General features: G+C 41.2%; 1 protein-coding gene across 2 annotated transcripts in view; it reads left to right on the top strand.

The window, feature by feature from the left end:
* atp2a3 (ATPase sarcoplasmic/endoplasmic reticulum Ca2+ transporting 3) overlaps positions 1-25,998 on the top strand; it is a 113,809-nt gene that overhangs the window by 22,563 nt on the left and 65,248 nt on the right. For both annotated transcript variants that reach the window (XM_072668257.1, XM_072668248.1), the window contains exons 2-3: positions 9,351-9,368; positions 9,987-10,069. In XM_072668257.1, coding sequence (XP_072524358.1) covers positions 9,351-9,368; positions 9,987-10,069 — 101 coding nt within the window. The remainder of the gene's footprint in view (positions 1-9,350; positions 9,369-9,986; positions 10,070-25,998) is intronic.

Raw genomic sequence — 25,998 nt, 5'->3', positions numbered from 1 at the left:
TCAACCCTTTTCTCTCGCTCGCTCTTTCGCTCTCTCTCTTCCTACCTTGAAGAAATAAATAATGAACTATGTTGGTGTATTAGCAGTGGTTAGTTGAATAGAAGGCATACTTTAATTACTTATTTTGCTACGTTTATTACTAAGTTTTTTATTTATTTACTAAGTTTATTTTGTATATGTCAGATTTTTTCCCCTTTTTCTGTCAGTTTGGTACTGCCCACATGGTCGTAGCTTCTCCTAGCATCAGTGCTCCCACCACTAGGAGGGTGAGGACGTAACACGTCTCCTCCGATACATGGAAAGCCATCCACGGCCAACTGAGCTCTCTCAGACTCTGGCTGGCAAATGGCAAAGCGGCATGGCATGAGATTCGAAGTCGCAACTGCCGGGCTATAGTGCCACCAGAGCTACTTAAAATACTACTTAAAATAACTAAAATTACAATCAGGTGCAGCACATCAGCTGCAGATGATTAGAACATGGCTAGAGAGCCTCAGACATTTAGCTTGGTTTAGGCTTGACTGTTGAAGTCAGTTGTATCACCATGGCCAGATCCAAAGAGCTCTCTGAGGCCTCTGGGGAAAGAAGATCTTAGTAAATTTGACAAGAGAACAGCTAGACCAAGACCAGGACCTCAGGAACAATGAGCTTTGGACAGATGAATCTTGAGTCTCTCTCTCTCTCTCTCTCTCTTTCTCTCTCTCTCTCACTTTGTCATATAATGCCGAAGTTTCGAGGCAGCTGGTTCTGGTTCATAAGTAGAAATAAAGCACGAGAGCCAGGGACAATGTCAGGACAGGGAGAGCCAGGGAGAATATGCAGTTTACACCTGCATGCACGTAGACATTCCCGCACATGCGCTTATACACACACACACACACACACACACACACACACACACATACATACACACACACCTGGAGAATGGGACAGCCAGAGCCATTTCTCCTCCTCCCTCTGCTACCAATTTTTTCCACTTAACTCTGAGAACATGCTGCCGCTGTAGTAGAGGATTTCTTTCCATGGCAGAACCTAAGGCCAGCTAATGTGGCTATTACATAATTCTGTGTTGGAAGAGAAGCTGAAGGCTGTGGCATTGCATCTAATCTTGACAAATGAGGCCCTATCATGTTTTTTCTTTTTTAATATTAAGAGTACTTTCATTCATTACTTTGAAAGTAGTCTGAACATTTGTCTACAGATTTTTTTTACTAAGGGGAAACTATATTACTGAGGCACTGTAGCGTATAAAAGTGAAGACACCCTTGCATTTTTGAACTGCATAGGCCTTCTTTTTCGTAGGTGGTGAAGCAAGTTAAGAAATGCAGGATGAAAATGAAGCTAAATGATGCGACAAAGTCGGTTGTTATTTAAGGATTTCTAGATTTGTCACTGTCTAAAATGTCAGTGAAGGGGAACTGTGGAAGTCAAGGCAAGATCAGGAAGACCAACAAAGGCTTGTCTAATCTTAGACAAGAGAGGTAGAAAAGTACTGCAGTAGAATTGTAATAGAATTGGACTCTAGCAGATAAACATGACCTCTTGGCACCATGTCTAAAGCCAGGTGTGGGCTAAAGGGGTATAAAGCATTGAGTTATTGAGCAGTGGAACTGCGTTCTCTGGAATGACGGTGCTCCATCCAGTACTTTTGGGACCCCGTTTACACTTGGTCAGTGCAAGTTACTAGTAACTGGATTGTATCAGGATAAGATTGCATGCATTAACACTTGGTAGTCAAATGCATCTCCGGTTGGTCGGACTGAAATACGATTGCTGTGTGGGATTTGCTCGTTGCAAGGCAGGTATTACTGGTGTTCTGGCTGTCGAATAAGAGACAAATGCATTTACACTGCTATAACATGTGGCTCAAACGCATCTCTAACCACCTCCTGTGGTAACTCCAACAGAAGCAGGATAAACTTTATAAAAATACCCTTGATTTTGGAAGAAGCAATAAATGAGCAGGTGTCCCATTGCTTTTGTCTATATGGTGTGTGTCTCTTTATGCCTGTTACTGTGTTACTGCTATGTAGTAAATAAACGTACAGTAATAGAGTCAGAAGTAACAGTCGATGTAAATACAGTGAAAACTATGCTGGGAGTTTGGTCCTTCAGTCCTCCTCACATGTTCGCATCCTTCCATTCAGACATTCTCTGCTGCTCCCAGGCCGAGCACAGATGAAAAGATGTCTCCCCTCTGTTCTTCAAAGCCGGGCACTCGTTCTTTCATGCTGTAAGACTCTCTCTCTTTCCCCATCCACATGCAGAACGCACCGTTCACCCTCCACATCAATGCCGGCCAATTTCACGGACCAGACCAGATCGAAGAGGAATACCCGCATTTAAATTCTCATTAGACAGCCGCCCCTCCTCAGACACACACACACACACACAAACACATCCCATTCACATTTTTCCATGTTCCTGGAGGCGAGTGTCTGTGGAAAGTGTGTGTGTGATTCAAAGACCAGTACTGTGGATGGACAGTGGTGGTGTGTTTGGTGGCTCGTGATGTTCAGCCACTGCGTGTTTCCACTGCTGCAGGTTTTCTTGTCATGGTCTGATTTTCTGTTTTTGTTTCCAATGCACATTCCCCTCAGACGGTCACCCATCTGTTACCCTGTGTGTGTGTGTGTGTGTGTGTGTGTGTGTGTGTGCGCGCATGCATTTGTCTGCTTGTGTGTTTGGAAGAATCCTGGCTTCCAGACATTATGGCATGACCCTTTTCCAGGCTGTTCACATGGTTGCTTGGTGTGGGAGAAGGGGGAGCTAAATTGAAATGGAGGAAAGAATGAAAACAAACAAAGTCTTAACTCTTATCAGCTTGTAAGGAAACGCGGAAACGATCTATTTACTGCAAGGCTAAACGTGACCCAAGTGTGTGTGTGTGTGTGTGTGTGTGTTTATACACACAAGGCATTCGAACATAGGGACCCCCCCCCTTTTGTTTTCTCTAACTATCTTTTGGGCCTACTCCAAGGATTTTCCACTAAGGCCTTATCACACCCCACTCACGCACAGCCTCCCTGGAAAGCCAGGAAAGAGCAGCACGGCCGCAGCTGGATTTATGAGACTGCGTTTGGTAATTAATGCCACCATTTGTCAGATACTGTTGAACGCCCTGAGAGCTAGCTGTAATTGCTGTTAGAGCAGCTGTAATGGGGAAAGTGAAGAACGAATAAATGGAACTCGCACAGCATACACACACTCACACACATGTACACTAATGACTGATGCTACTTGATGTCGAGTTTCATCAGGTTGGATGTTTCATTGCCAGAAGCTCGAAATGCCTTGGATCTGCCTGGGCTGCAGCTATTGATAATTTCATCAGAGTTCAGTCTGTGTGACAAGTTGGCTCTTCTTCTTTCACGATGCAGCAAATCAGTAAAAGCTAGGAGGGTGATGATGCAGTGTCTTGCGTTATGACAATAGGGTAATAACACAGGGCGTTGAAGTATTGATCTGATAAGGATCAGACCACATTTTATTTATAGTCAGAAAAAGGGTTCACTTACTTTTTCTTGAAGTTTTTTTCTCAGTATAAGACATCGTACTTTTGCAGCGTTGACTCTAATTAGCTGAAAATGGTTTTAGATACTTCTTATTTATGCAGTGTCAATGTGCATTATGAATTATGAACTTAATGAAATATGAAAATATTGCATTTTTTTTTATTTTGAAAGCAAGAGCATAAAGACAAAGCTTACTCTTCATAAGTGCATATTTGCTTGCAGCTAACACATAAGGACAGTTGGCCATTTGGAATTACCTGGATTTCTGCATTGTTTGATAATATAATAAAATGTGGTCTGAATGTCTATACTTGTGATCTATTCTTGAGCATATTGACTAAACCTCCACAGTGAAGGCTAAAAAAAGTAAGTGAACCCCTTGGAAGTACCTGAATTTCTGCAATTATTACTAATAAAATGTAGCCTTGTTGTTATCTAGGTCACAAGTAAAGCCTAACAATTTAACTAAACTAATAGCACTCAGACATCTTCTTGAGCTTGTTGAGTAAGCATCCACAGTGCAGGGTAGAAGAGGTAGGTGAACCCTTAAACTTAAAGAACCTGTAGATCTTCTTTTATCAGCAATCATCTTCATCAAATGTTTCCCGTAACAGGAAATAAGAACAAGGTTGAGGAGGAATTTTGAACCATTCTTCCTTGCAAATGCGTTTCATCAGTGTTTATGGGATGCCTTGCGTGGACAGCCCTCTTCAGGTCATGCTACAGCATCCCCTTAGGGTTAAGGTCAGGACTCTGACTTGGCCATTCCAAAACACAAGTCTTCCTCTTTTTTTTTTTTTAAATTTTTTTTTTTTTATATAAATATTGTGCTTGAGGTCATGCTCTGGGCTGCTCTCTGTAAAATGTTTTGACGCACCTTCAAAGTCATTGTTCCCTTAATGAATGCAGGGCATTCCTTAAACCACCATGCTCCCCCACCGTGCTTCACAGTGGGACTGAGGTTTTCGGTGTGTTCGTTTTCCTCTAAAACGGCATATTGCACTGAAAAACCTTAGCTCTTGGAGAGGTCATTCAAACAGAGTTCACTTACTTTTTCTAGTCTGCTTTTTTTTAGTCTTACTTATAGCCTGCTTGGAGTAACCTAATTGTAAAACGTTAGCGAATAAAGTACACCTGCACTTTATTTACCATGTTGCCGTCATATGTGATGCCTAAAAAGTCAATGTTACAACAAAAACAATGTTGCTAATGATGATATTGTCTTTTCTGATAACCTATTCAGTGTGGAGATTTCTTAAATCAGATCTGGTGAGATGACTGTCCGCACTGTTATTTTCAAGTGATCAGATCAGATTTGTGTGTCCAAACACCACAAGCATATCTTCATGGGTTTCTGCGGTATCAGCGTAGGCATCAGCAACTAACTTGTGCCACTCTTCTTGGATCCTAGCAAAAATCTATCTGGATATGTTGTCCAAATATGCCTAGACATCAGATTTGGACCTGCAATCTGTACTAGGGATGCACCGATAGTAGGATCAGATATAGGTCCCGATACCAGCTGGATCAGGTATCGGATAATCGGGCAGATCCAGGGGACCGATCTATTCACTGAGACCGATTCTCACACCACCAGTATTCTAGGCTTCATAACTCCGGATCAGAGTAACCCACAGACTTGATGCACAGATCATAGCAAACATCAAGCCTGCCATCATGTAAGGAGAACCGAGAAGGAAGGATCTGTTAGCTCTTTTTTGGTCTCACCGACGTTGAAGTTCAGTCAGTCCTGATGCCTGAAGTCTCTCCCACATGGTGAAGTATATGGTTTATTCAAGAATAGTATCGGATTGGTACCGAGTATCGGCCAGCACGCAAGGTTTATGTAGTCGTATCAGTATCGGAACAGAAAAAGTCGTATCGGAGCATCCATAGTCTGAACATGCAGCTTTAGAGACTGTAGCTCACCTATCTTAAGCCCTTCATCAGTGGCACGTTCTAGCCACAGAACCTCTGATTGTTGGAAGTTTTTGGTGGCCAGACTATTTTTAACCCAACAGTGAAGCACTGCAGTACTTGATGCACCCATGCTGTACCAAGAGTGTAGATATTGCACCAAGAGTGTAGAAACTGCATCTTTGTCATGCACTTATTAAAGCTAATATTGAATTTGTGATTCATGGTTCAGTCAGGCTATCTCTCAGTGGTGCACGTTTTAGTGAAGTGTTAATAGGTAGTGTTAGCTTGGTGTGGAATTTGATTCAGGTTCATTTCGATCTAAAGTGTGATTTTCTTCATGAGCAGGACTCATGTTTATGTAATGAGTGTGTGTGTGTGTGTGTGTGTGAGAGAGAGAGAGAGAGAGAGAGAGAGAGAGAGAGAGAGAGAGAGAGAATGCTCCATCACACTGTAACTCCTCACGGCCCCTTCCCACTCTCCACATGCTCGTTGGCTCCCACGCGTGCACGCACACACACACACTCTTGAGTGAGAACCTTCTAGAAATGACTCAACAGCAGTGTGTAGGTCCCTTCCACAGCAACCAACACGTTCAAGTGCTCCAGCAGAACAATGCCTTCTGAGCAGGCAAATGCTATAGCAGTCTGCGCTGCCAGCAGTGGATAGTTTGTTCCTACAGTAACAGTGCGATGGTCAGATGACTTTGTTGTCACAGGAAGTGTGGGACTGCTAACGTGTTGCCTCTCCGTTATTACAGCTATGGTTATTATATTCATAATATTCATGCCACGGATCAGCGGGACGCCGCTGTGATTTTCCCAGCCGATCTGCTATCAGTTTAATTTCAGTTCCAGACGGATTCGCAAGGCTTTCAAACGGCGTCTTCAAATGCAGTTTCAAATGAAAGCCTGCTGATCAGATCCACTAGGCGAGAAAGGGGAACAAACAAATGGAGAGTCAAATGTAACACTGATTTTTTTTTTTTTATGCAGTTAAACAGGTTCAGGCAGACCAGCGATTCTGGTCATATTCCCATATTCCCACAACAACATCGGGGTGTATTTGGACAGAGATTTCTCCAGATTTACCATGAATACTGGTTTTATATCATGAAAGTAAATTATCTAATCATCCAGCTTTTCATGGAGTCTTGGAGTTGGTACTATTTTAATTTCCCTCCTAGTTATTGTAATATTGCATCATTTTAAAGCATGTACGTAACTCACAGTGAGAGCTGGCCAGCCTCCACACAGTGGGGTTAGTTTTAAGACAGTCTTACATTTAATCCTCCCTCAGAAACAAAACAAGGAGTGCAGCCCATACCAAAATTTAGCAGATAAACATAGCAGATAATCTTTGAAGCAGATAAACATAAAGCTTTTCTGCCTAACTAAATGCAGTATTGGCATCATAATTAATATGCTTATTGTATAACAGAGTTGACTGGCTTTTTACATGGCATTCTCAAAGCCATTATACTCTACAGCAGATCTGTATGGGATTTCCTGACAGTTCAGTATTTGGTTTTGCTTTAAGGAACTATTAACACTGTAGAGCTGTTTCTTTGAATGATTTTTTGACTCAGTATGAACTGTAAAGCAATTAGTGTACCTAAACTGTACATAGACCATAAACTACAACTAAAAACATGCACCAACACTGGTAGCTTTGAAGGGTCAACTGCCTGGCCTGGCCGGTTCTTATAATTAATTCTAATATTGTGTTACCCTCAGATCGATGCATCATGCATGCAGGCATAGCTATGTTTTTTGATACCCCATGTTTGATGCTGCCGCTTTGGAAACTATGATTGTACTGGCTTGCTTTTTATTAGCTTTATAAATCCCCTAATCTCCTCTGTGTCATGAAGTGATCTTGCCTTACAAAGAAAAGAGCTTTTTTTTTTATCAAATTTTATGTGGTCAGTAAATGCTCGCTATCAAGGCCGAGCAGAGGAAGGAGCGCCCCGTCATCTTTTATTCTGGAGGACCCCGAGGAAGAATCCTCCAGCCGTAATCCCTTCAGTAATCCTCAATTCTTATGGCTGATCTTTGTGTTGTGTGTGTTTGTGTAATTAACTTTCAATCAGAGGATAAAGTGGCTTGGCCCAGCTGAGCTGACACGACAGCCAGCTATAGTGAGTCTGTTTGAACAGTGCATTCATGATGTGGCTTTGCAAGGCCTCAGATGCTCAGCCTCAGATGTTCCGCCTTCATGTACACAGGCTGTCTGATGTATACTGTATTCTAAGTTTGCCACTGTGATTGGCTGTCCACCTTGGATACATGCAGTGGGCTTTATCTGTAGTACACTTTTGTTTGTCAAGTTAAATACTGCCTGGTAGTAAGCGGTTGCCTTTTCTTCAGTGGTAGAAATTCCAGGGCTCTATGTGGCATTACATGAGTCCGAAACCGCAACAGTCTATGGTTATGTGTAGTGGGCAGACGTACCAGCAGGTGTGTTTTTCTTGCAGAACTGTTTTGAAAGTAACTAAAATTTGGAGAATTTGTCACAATACCATTTACATATGATATTATATCCATTTGTTGATTTAGCAAATGCTATTATTTTGCAGAAATCCTATTGTTTATCCAGTCAAGTGGGTTGTGCAGTTAAGAAAATATACTAGGGAATAAAATAGGGAATTAACCACCAATACTAAAACACAACTAGAACATTGCTGGCGTTTTCACCTTTTTTTTCTTCTTTGGGTTCTTCACTTTGTGTTGGATCTTTTACTTTCTGCATGTCCGTGAGCATCGATTTCTGAACTTATGGTTACTGAAAGTTATTTTAATAGAAAAGTTTCTTTTTGTATATGCATGTTGGAAAAAATGCAGTAGGTTTTGTGGAAAAAAATTAAGTGGAATTTGGCAAAATGAAAATTGAAGAACCCTTGGCAGGTAAAATGAAATGGAATTTTGAGCAGGAATCTAATTCAGTTTGACAAAGTGAAATTTTCCAAAGAATGGCAAAAAAAGTAGTAGAAGAAACTCTGGGATTCTGACATTTGGGGAAAAAAAATTAATTTTGGGTGAAAAATCTAATGGAAATTAGGTGGAATTGAGTGGAAACAGATTGGGGAAAACTTTACTTCATGCAATGAGTGAGTGGTTACTTTTCCAGTCTGAAGTCAGGCTTGAGATGTTTTATCTTTGACGTTCAACTTAACTAATATAATGTACAGATGAACTCCCTGTAGATTTGACAGCCAACCAGACCCAGCCAAGTATAAGTGGCAGCACAACCAAAACCACTAACCGACTGTCTGGTAAATAGCTTTGTTAATGATGTAAGCGTTCATGCCTCAAGCTAGAAAAAGTGGACAGTCTGGTCTTCTTTGGCAAAAACACTTTCTAAACAAGACCTAACTGGGAATACTGTGCTCTACAGATCAGCCAGGCGTGCCGGTGAAAGGGCATAACTGTTACGTTATGATGAGTGGATGGAAATGAATGAAGGTGGCATGCTTGCTAATAGGGTTAGCTTGGTTTAGGTTGGTATTAGCAACTGCATTCCTGCATCTGATTCTCTTCATGTAGGAAGGTGATACTGTATATTTATTAAGCTTCCAATATTTTACTGGACAGTAGAGACCGTTAAATCAGCAAAAGCATTTTAGAAGTAATAATGAATGATCATGTGTCCCAAAACTTTTGTCAATATAGTGTACCTTTTCATCTGAATCTGTGTATCTGTATAGTGTGCCTTAATTTATATATGTATTGTTGTTGTTGTTGTTGCTTGTTTGTTTATTGAGGAGGTAGTATTTAGTATTGCGCATTTGTTTATTTATAAACAAATGTCTCCGCAAAATCGAATTAATTCCTATTCACTCTTTCTCCCTCCCTCTCTTTCCCTCTCTCTCCCTCCCTCATTCCTCCATGGTTCATCCCGGTGTGGTTGGATGGACAGAGCTGCCGGCAGAGGAAGGTAAATATTGATCTTTCCATCATGGTGGTACTGCTCTCTCTTTACGAGACTCGCTCTTCGCATGAGCCAAGGCTGTCCGCTTTACAAGAGAGAGATGCACACTGTTGGAAAGCATGCAAACACACACCTCACCCTCCCACTCCCCCAGCTTTATCCGTAAGAAATGGCTTTCTAAAAGCATGAGTACAACCCTAATAATCCACATTGTCAGCGCTGAGCCAGACGTATTGCCCACAAAGTCACAGCAAGAGGACACTCATTTCCAAAAATGGTTAAAGTACATTAGGTTTTCCCTCAGTGTCCAGACAGGTGCTTAGTTATGCCACATCTCTGTAATACAAGTGAAGGGAAAAGTAAATGTGTTTGAGTTGCAGCATCCCCAGAGGGCTTATTGCATTAGATAATCTATGTAGCTGGTTTGATATAAAACACAGGGAAACACACACACACAATCATATGCACAGCAGGATGTCTAACTGAAAGCTTCTTTAACTGACTATAACAGTCAAGTGTGTTATTACTGCCCACAGACACTTAGCCCTACTGTCTGTGGAAGAGTATACCTGGAAATCTCTCTCTCTGTGTCTCTCTCGCTCTCTCTCTCTCTCGCTCTCTCAGGAAAGTCTCTGTGGGAGTTGGTGGTGGAGCAGTTTGAGGATCTGTTGGTCAGGATTCTGCTGCTAGCTGCCTGTGTGTCATTTGTAAGTCCATCCCAAGTTATCTCTCACTCACTGTTTCTCACCCACTCTGTGAGCCTGTTCACACCTGGCATTAACAGCGTTTTCGGTGATCGGATCACAGTCGGATTTCACTTGTCCACATGAAAATTCACATGTAAACACCCTCAAGACACATCCTGATCAAATTACCATTAGATCACTGAAACCTCATTAGGAGATCTCATCCATATTTTATACAAGTGTAAACAGACAGTGTTCTTCTGTGGTAGGATTTCGTCAAGGATGAAGAAATATTTTTGAAATATGTCCTTAAAAAACGTTACGCTATCAGTAATAATTACTGTGGATCAATCACTTCTCTTTCCCAATTCCCCTTGCTCTCTCTCACTGTGTTTGTATATCTGTATAGCGTGTCTTAATTTATATATGTGTTGTTGTTGTTGTTGCTTGTTTGTTTATTAATGAGACAATATTTAGTATTGCTCATTTATTTATTTATTTATTTATTTATTTTTAAACAAATGTCTCCGCAAAATCAAATGAATTCCTATTCACTTTTTAATAATTACTGTGGATCTTGGCTTCTCTTTCTCAATTCCCCTTGCTCTCTCTCACCATGTTTGTCTATCTGTATAGCGTATCTTAATTTATATATCTATTGTTGTTGTTATTGCTTGTTTGTTTATCTGTTTGTTTATCACTGTGTTTGTCGGTAAATGAAAGCAGTATTACATAGTTTGGTCCAACAGCATGGCTAAATATGGGGGCGAATGCAATGCTTACTGAGATTAACTGTGCAACAGTGCACCAATACTTATTTTGGAACAAAATCAGATCATGTTAAAGCAAGATGTAGTCAGCCTGTAGTCAGCCTGAGTTATCCAAGCCACCTACAGTTTTAAAAAAAATGCATCCGACTTGCCAGCCATGCTGGGAGCCTCTGGTTTAAAACAAGGTTTCCTTAAATGTGCTGTTAATAGATCATGTAGAAACATTTGGTCACTTCATAAGAAGCCCTTTTGCCTTTTTGTTGCATCAAGCTCAAGTAGATGCTAAACCTGTGATTAGTATTACTGACAGTTTTCGTATTGGAAGTATATAAAATGCAACACACCTTACACTTCTGGACTGACTTGTATTCAGTGACTCATTCTGTAAAGTCTATAAAGCCTGTACATGTACTGTACTTTTTGGAATCAACCACATTTAAAACACTGAGTAACTCTGAACACCAGCACTGTAGCTCAGAGTGCAAACATAACTAAAAAAGGCTGCTCATCGAGCACTGAAAACATTGCGACTGCTGCTGATGTACTTTGGGTCGTGATTAAATGTGGTCTGCACTGTTTGCGGTTTTGTGTGCTTAGAGGGGTTAGTTAGCTCTGCTGAGTTCTGTACTGGGCTGAGTACTGTACTCTCAGTATGCATCCAGTTAGTGGTGTTTTTACTCTGTTGCTCCCACGAGTCGCTTTAGTTTTACACGTTCTACAAATATTTGAGTTTGAATCAGACTCAAACTGATGAACACAGCACACAGAGCGGAGTACAGCTAGGGGTTAAACAAGGACCTGTAATGTCCTGTGACCAAGGTTCCTTGTGTAGAGCTCGCAAATATGATCTGATTGGCTCTCCGGAACGTCCAAGTTGGAGACACAGCTTTTGGCTAAATGGTCGGGTTGTGATACATAGCCGATCAGTTTTTTCATCCCTACTGTTAACCATCTTCAGAGATCCTGTGTTGCGTTTGCAAGTGCTGTAATGGATCACAATGGATGCCTTACTCTGCTCCCCCCATCAGGAAGGTTAGTTTAAGACATTTTACAAGAGTCAGAGTCAGATATGTTAAAAATAAAAACTGACATAACATGCAGTGAAGTCCAATACGGGGTTTCTGTAGCCGTGGTGGGGTCCGTATTTGAGTGAGGAACCACAGGGTCCTGTAATTGAGAGGGCTTGAACAGAGCTGTCGTAATCCTTAACTCGCAAAGTATGGATCATGGTTGTAATATCACTGATCACTTCTCATGATCGGATTCAGCCAATGGCATATTTGGGCTAAAAAATGGGCTGAGACCCATAAATAGCTAATTGACCCTAAAGCTGAAGACTTTCGCTTTTGGCACAGTGTTTACATATCATCAGGGATTTGTTCACATGCTCTGGTCATGTGACACATAACAGCACTGTCTGTATAATTTTACTGCAACTCTGTCAAGATTTAGGGAGTTTTTACTGTGGAAAAAAGGAATAATGGTAGTAAAACTGTATTCTTCACTGTTTAAACCTTGTAAAGGTTTAAAGAAGTGGATGTGAGATTGTTATTTCAAACATGGATCTGCTCTCTTCCACTGCATTCTTCAAAGAACCTTTTGTGGCACCTTTCTTTTCAAGAGTATATAGTGGTCAGCTTTCCAATAGAGTTGGTATGGCTCAGTTTATGTATCTGTATCTGTGTCTTTATGTATCAGAAGAAGCTTCAGCTTTTCGACTCCTGCTAGAAAGATGACTATTGGGTGTCGTATTGGTAAAGGCTACAAGAAGCATGCTTACATGACCTGTTATATCTATAAAAATGTCTGAAGTGTTTGCATGTCTGGCGTCTATTCAGACTGGGCTTCATATCGATGTGTTTATACAGCTTTCAGAATGCCAGCTTATGGGGGGGGTATATTACTGATGTATAACATCTATTAATGAATATGTATAATCAGAATCAGATTTATTGACCAAGTATGTTCACACACAAGGAATTTGTTCCGGCTGTTAGTGTCTCTCTAGTCAATACACAACAATAGAACAATAGTATACACAGTATACATAGACTTTACGATCAGTATTACCAGTTTTAGTCTCCTCTTAACCAAAATAAAGTACGTTAACTCTCATTAGCCTACGGACATTCTGGACTGTCAAATTCGATATTTCTCAATGTTTCTATTCATATCTTTGTGATAATACAGAAATATGATTCACACTTTTCCTGAATCTGTAGATCCCATCCTTTCCATTGCATCTCATTGCCAGACATACTCGTCTCTTCCTTTTGCCTTGTCTAACTGACAGAATTGTGTGTCTGTCATCTACCCCTCATCTGTAACTGGTGGAATTGAACATCCATCTGTGGGCACTGTCCGGTGAGCACTCCAACTCGTCTTCTGCCTCTTGCCACTTATATTCCACTTTATTCATTCGTTTTACTGCTTTTGTAAAGCTTATTTTCTAGTAACTCCATTTCAAGCACCAAAACAATTTTTCCGCATGAGTACATTTACATTTATGGCATTTAGCAGACGCTCTTATCCAGAGCGACATACAAGGTTATTCATATCACAGAGAAGGGCCAATGTAGTGTTAGGAGTCTTGCCCAAGGACTCTTATTGGTGTAGCGCAGCATAGTCACCCAGACCGGGAATCGAACCCTGGTCTCCCACAGTGTGTTGTAACTCAGTGGCAGGTAGTGGTGTTATCTGTTGCGCCACACCAACCACAACCACAAAAGGTTGATGTTTTTACAGAAAATATGAAGAATGAAGAATTTCTGAAATCAGACTTCAATTTATCATTTTTAGGGTCAGAGTATGTCTTCACACAGAGCTCTAGGTCACATGGAGTCTTCATATAACACATGCAGGCATTATCTTATATGCAAGTGCCTTTAAAGACGGATTTGAGAAAAGTTGAGTAAATGCCCTTAGACATAAGAAATTTAGTATCATTACCAGTATGAATTAATACAAATTTCAATAAAAATACTGCTAAAAACAATTGATTGACCAGTTCAGCTGTAAAGAAATCGGATCGACCATCGGCCATAAAAATTCATGATGGTTGCACCCCTGCTGTTTATACACACTGTAGCCTTGGACTTGGGTTGGGTCGCAGCACATGCTGCACTTCAAAGGTTTTTTTCTTTTTCCGATGAGTCCAAACACACATGTGACACAAGTGAAGAGAAGGAAAGAGGGACGGATGGAAAGATGGAGGGAGGGAATCCCTTCTTTTGCTCCATTTCCACCCTCCCTATCCCCTGAGTACTACTGAATTTAGCTCTCTGGTTTTGGGCTTTGAGTCAAAAGGGCTTGAAAACATACAGTACAGTGCATCTGTAGCACTCTGTGGACTGTTTGGGCTAATTACACTGCTATAAGTGTGTGTATGTCTCTAAAGGCTGAGCGTCTTTTTTACTTTATCCTGATGCCAAAGGCGTAGTGTTGCATTGCTGTCTGCTTCTTTAGGGCTAATTGGCCTTCGCCTTGTGGCGAGTTTTACATGTTGTGTTGATAATGTGAGGTGGTTTGGGGTGTATGTGTGCACTTCTGGCCTCTCCAAGCATGGCTGCAGACTTTTCCAAAGCCCGGACTCGTTAAAGCCAGTAGTGGGGTCTGTTTTTCTTATCCACTTTTATGAATTTACCTTTTTATGAACTTTCCGTCTGACTTCGGACAGAAAAAAAAGAAAAGACGGAGGGGGTTGTGTTGTAAGGCTCCTGGCATTCCTTAGGAGCATTACAAGAAAAATACACACACACATACTTACTCGCAGGGGCACACACTGTGTGAGGCCTGGTCATGTCTGGATCATGCTCTGTTAACATCAGCAGAGGAAGGTTGTGTTATTATCAAGCGATAGATCTGCAAGGAAATTCATTTACATGCTTTTCTCTTTAGACCAAATGTAGATCTGCTAAGACATCAAGGATAGTATTATTTCTCTGCCTTCTATCGCCCAATCATGTTCCTGTTCAGAACTAACTATTAACATAAACTAAGTGTATATGTGGTTTTTAACATAGCATTTGACATTTTGACATAAATCAAGTCATATAAGTTATACCATTAAATCGCTGAGATAGCATGGTTGCTTTAATGGGGAATTACATTATAGGTGTCCGAAGTCCTATTCGGACAGGATTAGTTGTACATGGGGAGGTGGAGTAGTGTCATTTTTCTACTAGACGTCTGTATAGTGGGGACAAAAAGTAAGGACATTTGTGTTTGGTAGATTATTTCTTTGTTGTAACAGTGCTTCTTCAATAAATCTTATACTGTTGGAAAGCCTGTTAATTCCACATGCATTTGTGGGATGAACAGTAGAGCTGAAAAAGTGCCTGATTGGCAGCACCTGCAAGCATGGGTCCAGCTACAGTGTTCAGTAGATGTCTGCTCCAAGACTCTGCATGCTACGTTTGACTGATCTGGATAGGGCCCGTGCGATAGGCCGACTTCAAGCTGGTGTTCCGCAAAACCAAGTTGCAGCATTATTTGGAGTGAACCCTAGTACCATTTCCAAATAAAGACCAATTTCCATGTAACAGGGGATGTCAGAGACAGGCTGCCAAGTGGGCGTCCCAAGAAGACGGCAGCCCAAGAAGGTTTCATCACCTTATCACTACTTAGGTACCGTAGGCTTCTACAGTTTTGCAGTTAAGGTTTGCAGGACGATATGGCAGACGACTCATTGCCCAGACAATCCGGAAGAGACTGCACACAGCCAATCTCTGGTCTAATCGGGCTGCCAGGAGGCCTGTCATGACTGCCCTTCACCGCCAGGCCCGTTTGCGATGGAGTCGGCAACACGTGCACTAGAACCTGAACATGTGGAGGAGCGTTCAATTCAGCGACGAGTCTAGATTCTGCCTGTGGCAGTTGGATCGGAGGGTTAAAATGTGGAGAAGATGCGGAGAATTTTTTACTGATTGCTGCACCGATAGAGTAACATCCTTTGGTGGAGGCGGTGTGATGGTGTGGGGCGGTATCTCCCTCACTGGAAAAACGAGGCTTGTCATCATTGGAGGCATTCTCAATTCAGAGAGATATCGAGATGAAATTCTGCAAACAGTGGCATATCCCAAATCCCATAACTCCACAGTCTTGAACCAAACTTTATCCTCCAAGATGACAACAGTCACCCCAACTGAGCGGGGTTTATCAGAGACTACCTCCAGAATTTGGGAGTGGAGAGGATGGAATGACCTGCCAGCAGTCCTGATTTTAACCACACTGAACACTTGTGGGATCAGCTTGGGCGTGCTGTTGTGCTGCCAGAGAGCCATCACAACCACATTGGCTGACTTGCGACAAATGCCGGTTGAAAAATGGGATGCCATCCTACAGCAGTGTGTGACCAGACTGATGACCAGCATGAGGAGGAGGTGCCTTCCTGTTGTGGCTGTGCATGGTTCTTCAGAGTAGAGTGAGTAGAGTGAGTAGAGTGTCAGTAGAGTGTCAAAAGCATTAAGAGTCTAGACCAGACTAAGACTAAAATAACTGAGAAACTCGGTAATAATTACTTTACCCCACCTCCCCATGTAATACTAATCCGGTCCTAATAGAGCTATAGTATGGAACTGAATTTTCCTTGGGATAGATGAATAATGAGATCTCCCACCTTGTTAAGTTAGATAGTCTATTCAGAACTAGTCTATTCCGATTGAGGTGTATACTTGGACGCATTCTATTCCTATCGTATTGAAATATTAGTCAAGTTATTAGCGGATTTTCAGGCTGCATGTAAACATGGCTCTTGATGTCATGTTCGAGTTATGTGTACAGGCAGTGTTGGCAATCACACTAATCAAACAGTCAAACAAATTGGGCTTTGGGGACCGAACAGAACAGTGTGATCTGAAGACAGAGTACAACACTGCTATCTAATGTCAGGGTTCAAACACAACACTAAATAAACCACTGCTACCAATCTTTACATGTAAACTGTTCATTAAAAATAAATGCAGTGTTTCTGAGAGTCAGTACATCATTGCAAACCATAATATCGCAGTATGTTGCCGGTGTTTTCTTACACCCCTGGCTGTAACCATAACCATTCCTCCAGAGCAAAACTAAAGAAGAGGGCTCACAGGGGACGTAGGCGCTACCACTATGATCCGAGAATTGCTGTTTTGAGCGATCAGCATCCGGATTCGAGCACATTTGGTCTTGCTCTCCCAGGGGTGGGTTGATGGTACTTCCTCTTCACATCACTCCTAGTGTGATGCTGGTCAGCACAGGCGTCTGTTAGCTGTTGTATCAGAGCTGGAGCATTCTCTTCTGAGCATGCTGGCTACCTAGGCTAGCCTTTGAAAAGAGGCAGTGGCTGGTTCACATGTGGCTTCACACTGGGAGGGAGGAGACCAGTCTTCACCCTCCTAGCGTTGGGGGCATAGCTAGTGATGGAGGAGTTCACACGAATGGGGATTGGGTAATTGGCTTTTCAAATCGGGTAAAAATGTAGTAAAATGAGGAAAAAACACTAAAGAAGAGAACTGCAGACACCAAAGCGGACATCTTGGCTGATCGACTACAGTTGAGCTTTTTTTTTTTTCTCAACAATATCAGTTTAAGTGGGGTGAAGCTTTTTAAGCCAGCATGAAGGTCAGCATTACTGAACACGGGACTCCTGTAGAGTTCTTTACACTTCAATAAAAGTGTCAAACACAGTCAGCCACAGGCCTCTCGTGGAGATGCGGGTGAGCGCTCCATAAAAGTGGGTCTGTGTGTGTCTACTGTACAGTGCCATTTGCATGTTTTTGTCTGTGAAAGTGTGTGTGTGTGTGTGTGTATATGTGAGTTTACACACAGTGTGTGTTCTACAGAAGCATGCACGTGATGGAAAGACTCTGAGGACTCCTGCCCACTCTCTGGACTCATTTGTGTGCCTTTTTGAATATATTAAAATGTTTAGCATTCTGCTCCCCTCACGATTTTGCATGTTAGGAGAACAAAAGCCGTTGGTAACTAGGCGACGCAGGAGGGTGGTGTGGTGTGGTGGTGGGGGGTGGGGGGCCTGAGACAACCAGCATTTTTCTTTATTTATTTTGAACGATTTTCTTTCCAAACTGTTACGTGGATATGATGGCATGAGTCACCACAGCACAGTGTGTTCTGAGAATAAGCGCTGTTTGAAAGGAAGAACAAATTCTGTCCAAGTGTGTGTGTGTGTGTGTGTGTGTGTGTGTGTGTGTGTGTGTGTGTGTGTGTGTGTGTGTGCATCAGTATTTAACATATAAACATTTGCTGCAACTTCTCTTCACAATGCAGCATGACTGAGCTCTTAGCTGACAGCCCCATCTTCATAGTGCCCCTTTTGTTTATTTGCATCCCTGTATACACACACACACACACACACACACACACACACACACACCTGTGTTTGTGTTTATGTTTATCTACATTCATCCCACATGCTTATTTGTGCAGCCCATGTCTGAACACTGCTTATGTCAATGACCATCTGTACATTCTGACTTTCACACAGTACTGAGACCATCAAAGTTCTTTATTTTTCAGTGTCAGGAGACGTACATTATATGTCCAAATGTTTGAGGACGCCCCTTCAAGTGAATGCATTCAGCTGCTAACAGATGTGCAATTGCACACACACACACACACACACACACACACACACACAGACAGCTCGTCTAGTCCCTGTAGAGAAGTACTGTCAATAGAATAGGACTCTTAAGAGCAGATAAACGTGAACCTATTGGCATCATGGCGAATGCCAGGCATGGGCTAAAGGGGTATAAAGTGTTCTCTGGAATAATGGTGCTCCATCCAATATTTCTGGGATGGGGGTGGTAATCATTCAGCATCCTGACCTAACTTACATACTTGTCACTGAATGGAAAGGACTTATTTTTTTTATATGCTTAATTCAAAAAACAACAATGAATGAGCAGATGTCTCAATGCTTTTGTCAATATAGTGTATGATTTATATCATCACTGTTATGCATTTTTTTCTGCAGTGATTTTCAGGTCTGGTGGTCAGTCCATTGTTCTGGTAACATCAGAAGCTTCAGCAGTTCGGGTTGTTGCAGATGTTCTCCTTCTTTCTCCGTTTCCCTTTTTCTCAGTAAGAGCTTCTTGATCAGCTCCACATCTTTCAGACCCACAGTGTTGAGTCATCTTCTCACTGTGGAAGGCTGGGCAGAAACACCTGTGGATTTTGTGGAGGGGAGCTTTTACATTTTCTCCTCTCGCTTGAAGATGAAAGCTTTAAATGGTGTTCATCTGATGGGGACAGTTTTGGTGGTTTATCAGATCTTCTTTACATCTTTCATGTTTCTTTTGAATTTCACTCTCTTTATCCAAACAGACTGATCTTCTCAGCTCTTAAATGTCTCTCGAAAAAGCAAGAACATCTTAATGGCCAGGTTCGAATGGAAATATTCAAAAAGCTGGCTTTTGTACAGCTGCTATGGATGTTCTGATCAGTTAACAGAAATTTCTCAGTTTTGGAACACTTCTGATGACCACAGAGCACAAGAGCAGCACTTGTCGAAAATGGCATATAGAAATCCAGATGACCAAATTGTGTACCTTCAGTGGTAAATGTTGAGTAAAATACGATCTGGTAGTTTGGCTGTAGTTTTGACGGTTGGAGCAATCTATCAAGATCGCAATGTGGAACTACAGTCATGAAGGTTTGGCTGTGTTAAGCAGCCTAGAATGGAGGATGAGGAAATAATATTGAGGGTTAATATGCATGGACTGATAGTGTGAAGATGTAGTAAAAGTTCATTAGGAAAACATAATCAAACCTAAAATTACAGACCACATATAAACATCCCAGTCCCCAGGGTTAATATAGCAATAGTGCCAAGCTTGCACAAATTGATGCCATGATGTCAGCACTCTCAAAAAAGATGCGTTCCTAAAAGCTTCTCTAAAAGTTCATTGTGAGTCCCCTAAAATGCTGTTTTTGTTTTCAAGGGAGGTCAAAATGCAGAGGGAAAAAAACAACTATTCAAATATCCGTATTTGTGTGGACAGAATCTCCGAACGAAAGGTCGCCTGAACAATGGATGCCCTTCCTGCATTTGAAAGGCAAAGAGGAGGATTAGATGAGGTGGTGCGTTTTTCCATTCGATTGAATAAAGGCCTTTAGGTGTGAGCTTTTCTCCAGGGGGAGTGTTCAGGCCTTGCAGGAAGCCACAGTCAGGAGCTCAAGTGCATATTGTATTCTGAAAGTGACGCTGCAGCTTTTGGCCTGATGTATGTAAACAATGACCCAATTACAGAGTGGCCTTTTCTCATGGTGCACTTGAGAATCATTTGAATCACTTGAATGTACATGTATTACTCATAAGAACTTGGATATGGAGATCCACAAATTGCCTAATTTCCACCTTATCGCAAATGTCGTCGGTCAGCTGAAGCATGTTCAGTGGAGTTCTGGAGTGCTCTTCTTATTTAGTTTTCAGAATCAGAATCTCTTTATTTGACCAAGACAAGAAATTTTACCAACAGACTGTTAACAAGTATTACACTAAGAGATAAAAATACACTAAACAATAATTACAATAAAGAATAATAAGTTACTACTACTAGCCTGAGTAGACGCCTATATACAAACTATTATGTACAAATATAGTGATATAAACATTTACAGAAAATTAGCATCTGTACAGCTGTACAAATAATGTGCAGATGTCATACATGTTATGTATCAGTACTGTATTGCAGTCTTGCAATGTTTTGCACTGTCAGCAAGCAACAGCTTACACCGCAATAGTGACACTCTATGGTGTCTATAAACATGGACAGAAGTACATGCAAAATTTGATTTGGTTTGATTTGGTCAGAAAATTTACATTTAATCCAAAATATAATGTAAAATGTTTTAATATCTAGTGTGCTATATTAGTTTTCTAGCATTTTAGCCTCATGCTAGCCTAATCAATTTATATTGCTACATTTAGTTTGTAAAATATTTAAAAAAACATATATAAAAAACATAAAAACAAATATATATATATAAAAAAAAACTAAAAATGCCTGGTTGAGAAGAAGTTTGAGGGGGAAAAAACCTAAAAAATAGCAGAAGAATATACAGTTTAGTCAGCGTTTCTGCTGAACTACTGTTAAACTTTTGTAATATGCAAATTCTTGAAGACGATGATGGCATGGCATGCTTGTGACTTATGGCAGGAGACTTTCCTCCCCAGTTCCTAGAAACTGCAGGCTGCAGAAACAACCTTTTTTTGTTTTTGAGATGAGACGAAACTTGTTTACATATCGCGTTTACATATTGCTGCCTATGTAACATACAGCAGCTTAGCTCCACCCATTAGCAGTGAATTTGCAGTCATTTACATATATCAGATCAAAAGGTGCAATAACAAAAGCAGGCTGTTTAGTTCTAAGGAATAAAAAAAGGTTGAAAAAAATGGTCATGTACAAATGAATTATGACTGCTGTGGTACGAAAAGCTGAACGAAAGAAATATGCTACATGGACAAAAGTATTGGGACATATGTTCATTCATAGTTTCTTCTGAAATCAAGGGTAATAAAAAGAGCTTAATCTGCTTTTCTTGGAATAACTGTCTCTTCTGTCTCTTCTCTTTTTTTTTTTTTTTTTTTAACTAGATTTTGCTGTGAGGATTTGATTGCATTCAGCTATTAGAGCATTAGTGAGTTCAGGATGTTATATGATCATTACCCCATCTTATCCCCAACTCATCCCAAATCAAGTATTGGGTGGAGCACCATTTTTCCTTCTCCTGTGAAGTTGCCATTTTGGACATTTTGGGTTTTTGATGATTAGAAACCTGACTTAACCACAACACACCAATCATACAACCGTACTTTATTTAACTGTGACCGGGTCAACTGATTTGGAATACTAATACAGGTTTGAAAGTATGTCTTAGGTCTTGTTTCAAATTTCCAAAGGAGAATTTTATTTCATTTCTGTCGGTAGGACCAGTGAGGTGCAGCATTTTCACCTCGTAGTACCAGAGATATCGTAGGATTTCAAATGTGTAAAGTGACAACAAGACTCTGATGACCGTAGTAGTTACAGTTATGGCAGTGTTTAGCAGTGTACTTTTTCTACAGCGTTGCTTTCAGTAAAGTAAATTTTTCGTTCTGTTCAGCTTGTCTCTCTGCTCCTGCCTCGAATTGGTCAAAATTCTTTCATGTATAACATGAAAAGATTGGCGTTCCCCCCAAACAGGATTCACAACTAATGAACATGTTTAATACGTAGGTTTTAAAATCGGGACGTCCCTAACTGGACTACAAAAAGATTGAAAAGGAAAAGATTGAATTAAGAGTAATTTCGGAAGACCAACCTCAACTCCGTACACCAGGTGTCTGAAACCAGCATAATCGTCCTGTAGTGTGGACCTGGCATTAGCCAGCAACCAGGAACAGTCACAAAATGCTGTGAAGACAACCACACATCTGAGAGCAAATGATGGACAAAGCAAATCCTAAATACAAACACCCCAGCTTCTCACAGGACTGCAGTGGTATTAGTCGGCACTCAGCGACATTGTCCGCGGTTCCTTTGGGAAAGCGGATCAGGGTGTGAAGTTTCTCTTGTCTACCTAGGCTTAATAATGTGTGAGAAATTGGTGGCCTGGTTTAGTCCATTAGCGAAACCGAGGCAAGGTCAGTGCATCAGTATTCTGGACGGAGAACCGTGTGTAAACTTCAGCAGTTGGAGACGGAGTGTGTTAATGATGAAGCAGCAGACAGCACTGAGCCTCAGTAAGCTCATGTAAGCGAGCCTTTCAGTGCTTAACTCACAGCCCAGACTTAGCTGGGTTTTACAAAAGCATTGGGCTACAAGCAATCAATCTGTAAATCTCTCTCTCTCTCTCTCTCTCTCTCTCTCTCTGTCTACTTCAATCTCTCCTCTAATTTGTCCTTTTCTTCTCTCTTCTCTTTGTGACTCTGAACCTGCCTCCATCCCATTTGTTGTCACCTTGACTCGTCCTCTCTTTCCCTCGCCTTTCGTATTTCACGGCCACTTTGAGTCTCTCTGAAGCTCTTTGCCTCAGTGCCGATCAGCGTGTAATGAAATGATAAAGAGAGGCAGCAGTATGGCTGGACTGTGCCTAACCTGCTTAGACTGGGAGGACGAGAGAGCCAGAAAAAGCAGGAGAGAGTGAGAGTGAGAGTGAGAGAGAGTGTGTGTGTGAAAGTGAGAGAGAGAGTGAGAGAGAGTGTGTGTGTGAAAGTGAGAGAGAGAGTGAGAGAGTGTGTGTGTGAGAGAGTGAGAGAGTGTGTGTGTGAGAGAGTGAGAGAGTGTGTGAGTGAGAGTGTGTGAGTGAGAGTGTGTGAGTGAGAGTGTGTGAGTGAGAGAGTGTGAGAGGAATATGCCTTCATAGTGCCAGAGGTCCTTTCAGGACACACCAAGACGATTACCACCAGAGTTTATGAGCTCGACAGATCAGCTGGGGAGATAAGCTTATTTATGTACCATATTTATAATCATTACACCATATCTACTTTCCAGCGTCATGGGTCCTCCCTCTTCCTGTCGTTCTTTCGCTCTGCTCTTACACCACTGACGGCTACTGATGTAATTCTGTACTTAAAACCTGTTCTTTGTATTTGTGCTTTTGAATGAACATACTCAAACAAAATCACTTTTTATTGAGACAGTCAACAGCAGGATGGCTGATTGCTCAAGCTCAAATTATCTACATTATTTTTTAATTATATTTTGTTCTTAGCCCTGTTTAGCACACAGCACCATTGCTAACAGTGACTTTCCTTCCTGTTTCTGTTGTTTTTCTGCATTTTTCTATGTATCTGCGTGTATTGAGAAGGATTCTGTGTTTTCAAGGAGAGTCAAACCTGTGTTGGAGACATTCTTCAATATTGTGTCCTCTGATCCTCTGTTAAAATAATAAATGTGAATAAATGTTAGCATAAATGACACATTTTGTGTCTAATGTCCTTTATAGAAACTGTGGGAAACTTTGTTAACATTTATCTTAGTCTTATTCATGGTTCCGCATTGCAGTTAACTAAGCAACACCACAGCAACCACAAACCCCATTATAACCACCTAGCAACACCACCACAAGCTCCTACCAACACCAAATTTAGCCACCTAGCAAGACCCTAGCAACTGCTGAGCAGGTTTGTAATAACCACCTAAAAACACCATAAGAGTCACCTAGCAACACCATAGCAACCATCTAGCAATTCTATAGCAACCACTAAGCAGCACCATAGCAAACACCATAGCAACCACTTATCACCTGGGACATCATAGAAACTACCGGACAACTCTATAGCCAGTGCCTAAAATACTATAGCAGTCTCTGAGCAAAAACAGTTTCACCTTAGTGACCACATAGCAACAGTCTAGCCACTGCACGGAAGTCGGACCCACTTAAGCTTCCAAACAATATATTAATTTGTATTATTGTATTTATTTATTTTTTTGCTTTTAAAAACCAGAACACTTTTATCAAAGTGTCCCAAATATGACATGTTAAGACATAGTTTCAGACACTCCTTATCAGTGATGTCTCAGCAATGAATATTGTTCACCGATACACCCCTTTTACTAAAAATACTGTCCCATGCAAAAGTCTGAGCACCCCCTGGTCAAATTACATGTGTTTTGGATTTTCTAAGTTCACATTCTTGGCAAAGACACATTTCTCCACGTTCAAAAGCATTAGAAAATGAACCATTTGACCAGGGGTGCCCAAACTTTTGCATAATAAACTGTCTAAAGAAGCCCGCATTTGCACATTTAGTGCACAGTTACTGATTATGTCCTTAATTTAACATATTGACCAAAAAATAAACATAAAATGTGACCTTTACAAGCATTATAACCTATCTTATTTAATGTCTGTATATTTTCTATTATATATATTTTTTTTTTTCTCTCAATGCATTTAATTCAGCAAATACATTAACATTGTGTTCTGAAACAAATCTAAAAATGGCCTTAAACAGTTTCCTTCTTCCTCTTTTCACTTTGAAGATCAACAGTACATTTCATTTGAATGAGGGTGTCTAGACGCTTTCAATGCGGGCGTGTGTTTATTTTGGTTATTTTTAATTGACCGTTTTCTAGTACAAGAAGCACACCCCGAGTAGTAATTTAGGTTACGCAGGAGCTTATCCAGTCAATGAAAAGCTTTTACTTCAGCATCTGTTTGGAAGTGTGCCCTGCTCATAGTCTTACGGCACTCTGTGGGTGGATTACAAAAGCGTGTGACACCCGGCTCAAACTTTTCGCTCCATATTACTCACTGCTGACAGGTTGACTGCGAAGGATATCAGGTTTACACCTCCAGTAGCGAGGCCTGCTGAAAGCTGGTGAAAAGACGCCAGCAGAGTGCGGGCTACTGCCTATAAAACACTCACTCTTATATCTGACCCCATAAAACGTGATCTTCTAAACCTAAAGGCTCAGAATGGACTGAGCTCAGAGTTGTCAGAGTTCTCTCAGTGTGCATCGCTTGCCACGTTAGTTCACAGCGAACCAGGTCCCAGACCAACAAAGTAGTGATTCAAACCCCCACATATTTCCCCTATTACAGCATATCCTCATGGCTACTTTTAGCCTTCGACGAGGCATTCAGAGATTCAGAGCTCGATTTCTTAAATGACCTCTCTTCCATTTCCTGCACCGGTGGGTTGCTTGTATTTTGTGGAGGTATGAAATGAACAGGCTTTTGTGCTTACCACTGCACCTGAGTACACCACTACAGTTCTCCATGAGGTCTTCAGATAGCTCTTTTGACTCCTTGGCAATGAAAGCATGGGGGCGTTAAGTGTAGACATAATGATTCCGATGCTTATCTAGAATATAGTTTTGTGTGTCAGGCCTTCAGACCAGCCGTTATACTGTACATCCATTCAGACCGTTTCACAGCATGGAAAAATGGTCCAGTACAGCCTTTTACAGGCCATCCACTTACAGCAACGTTCTTTAAGTGGATGGCGTTCGTACCATAAAAATCACTGTAAGGCTCCATAGCTTATCCTTGGTAGGACTCCTTCTTAGTAGCCTATTGGTAGGGATGTCCTGATCCAGTTATTTTGCCCTCTGATCGTATCTCAGTCTCTTAATGTTGAGTATCCACCTATACTGATCTGATCCGATCCGATCCGATCTGATCTGATCTGATCTTTGTGTTTTATAGTGTTTTATATATATTTTAATCCAGTCTGAATCTCATCCC

The sequence above is a fragment of the Salminus brasiliensis genome, chromosome 1, assembly GCF_030463535.1.
Source record: "Salminus brasiliensis chromosome 1, fSalBra1.hap2, whole genome shotgun sequence".
In the NCBI taxonomy this organism is placed as follows: Eukaryota; Metazoa; Chordata; class Actinopteri; order Characiformes; family Bryconidae; genus Salminus; species Salminus brasiliensis.
Note: the sequence above shows the minus strand (reverse complement) of the source record. Positions and strands in the feature narration are given on the sequence as shown.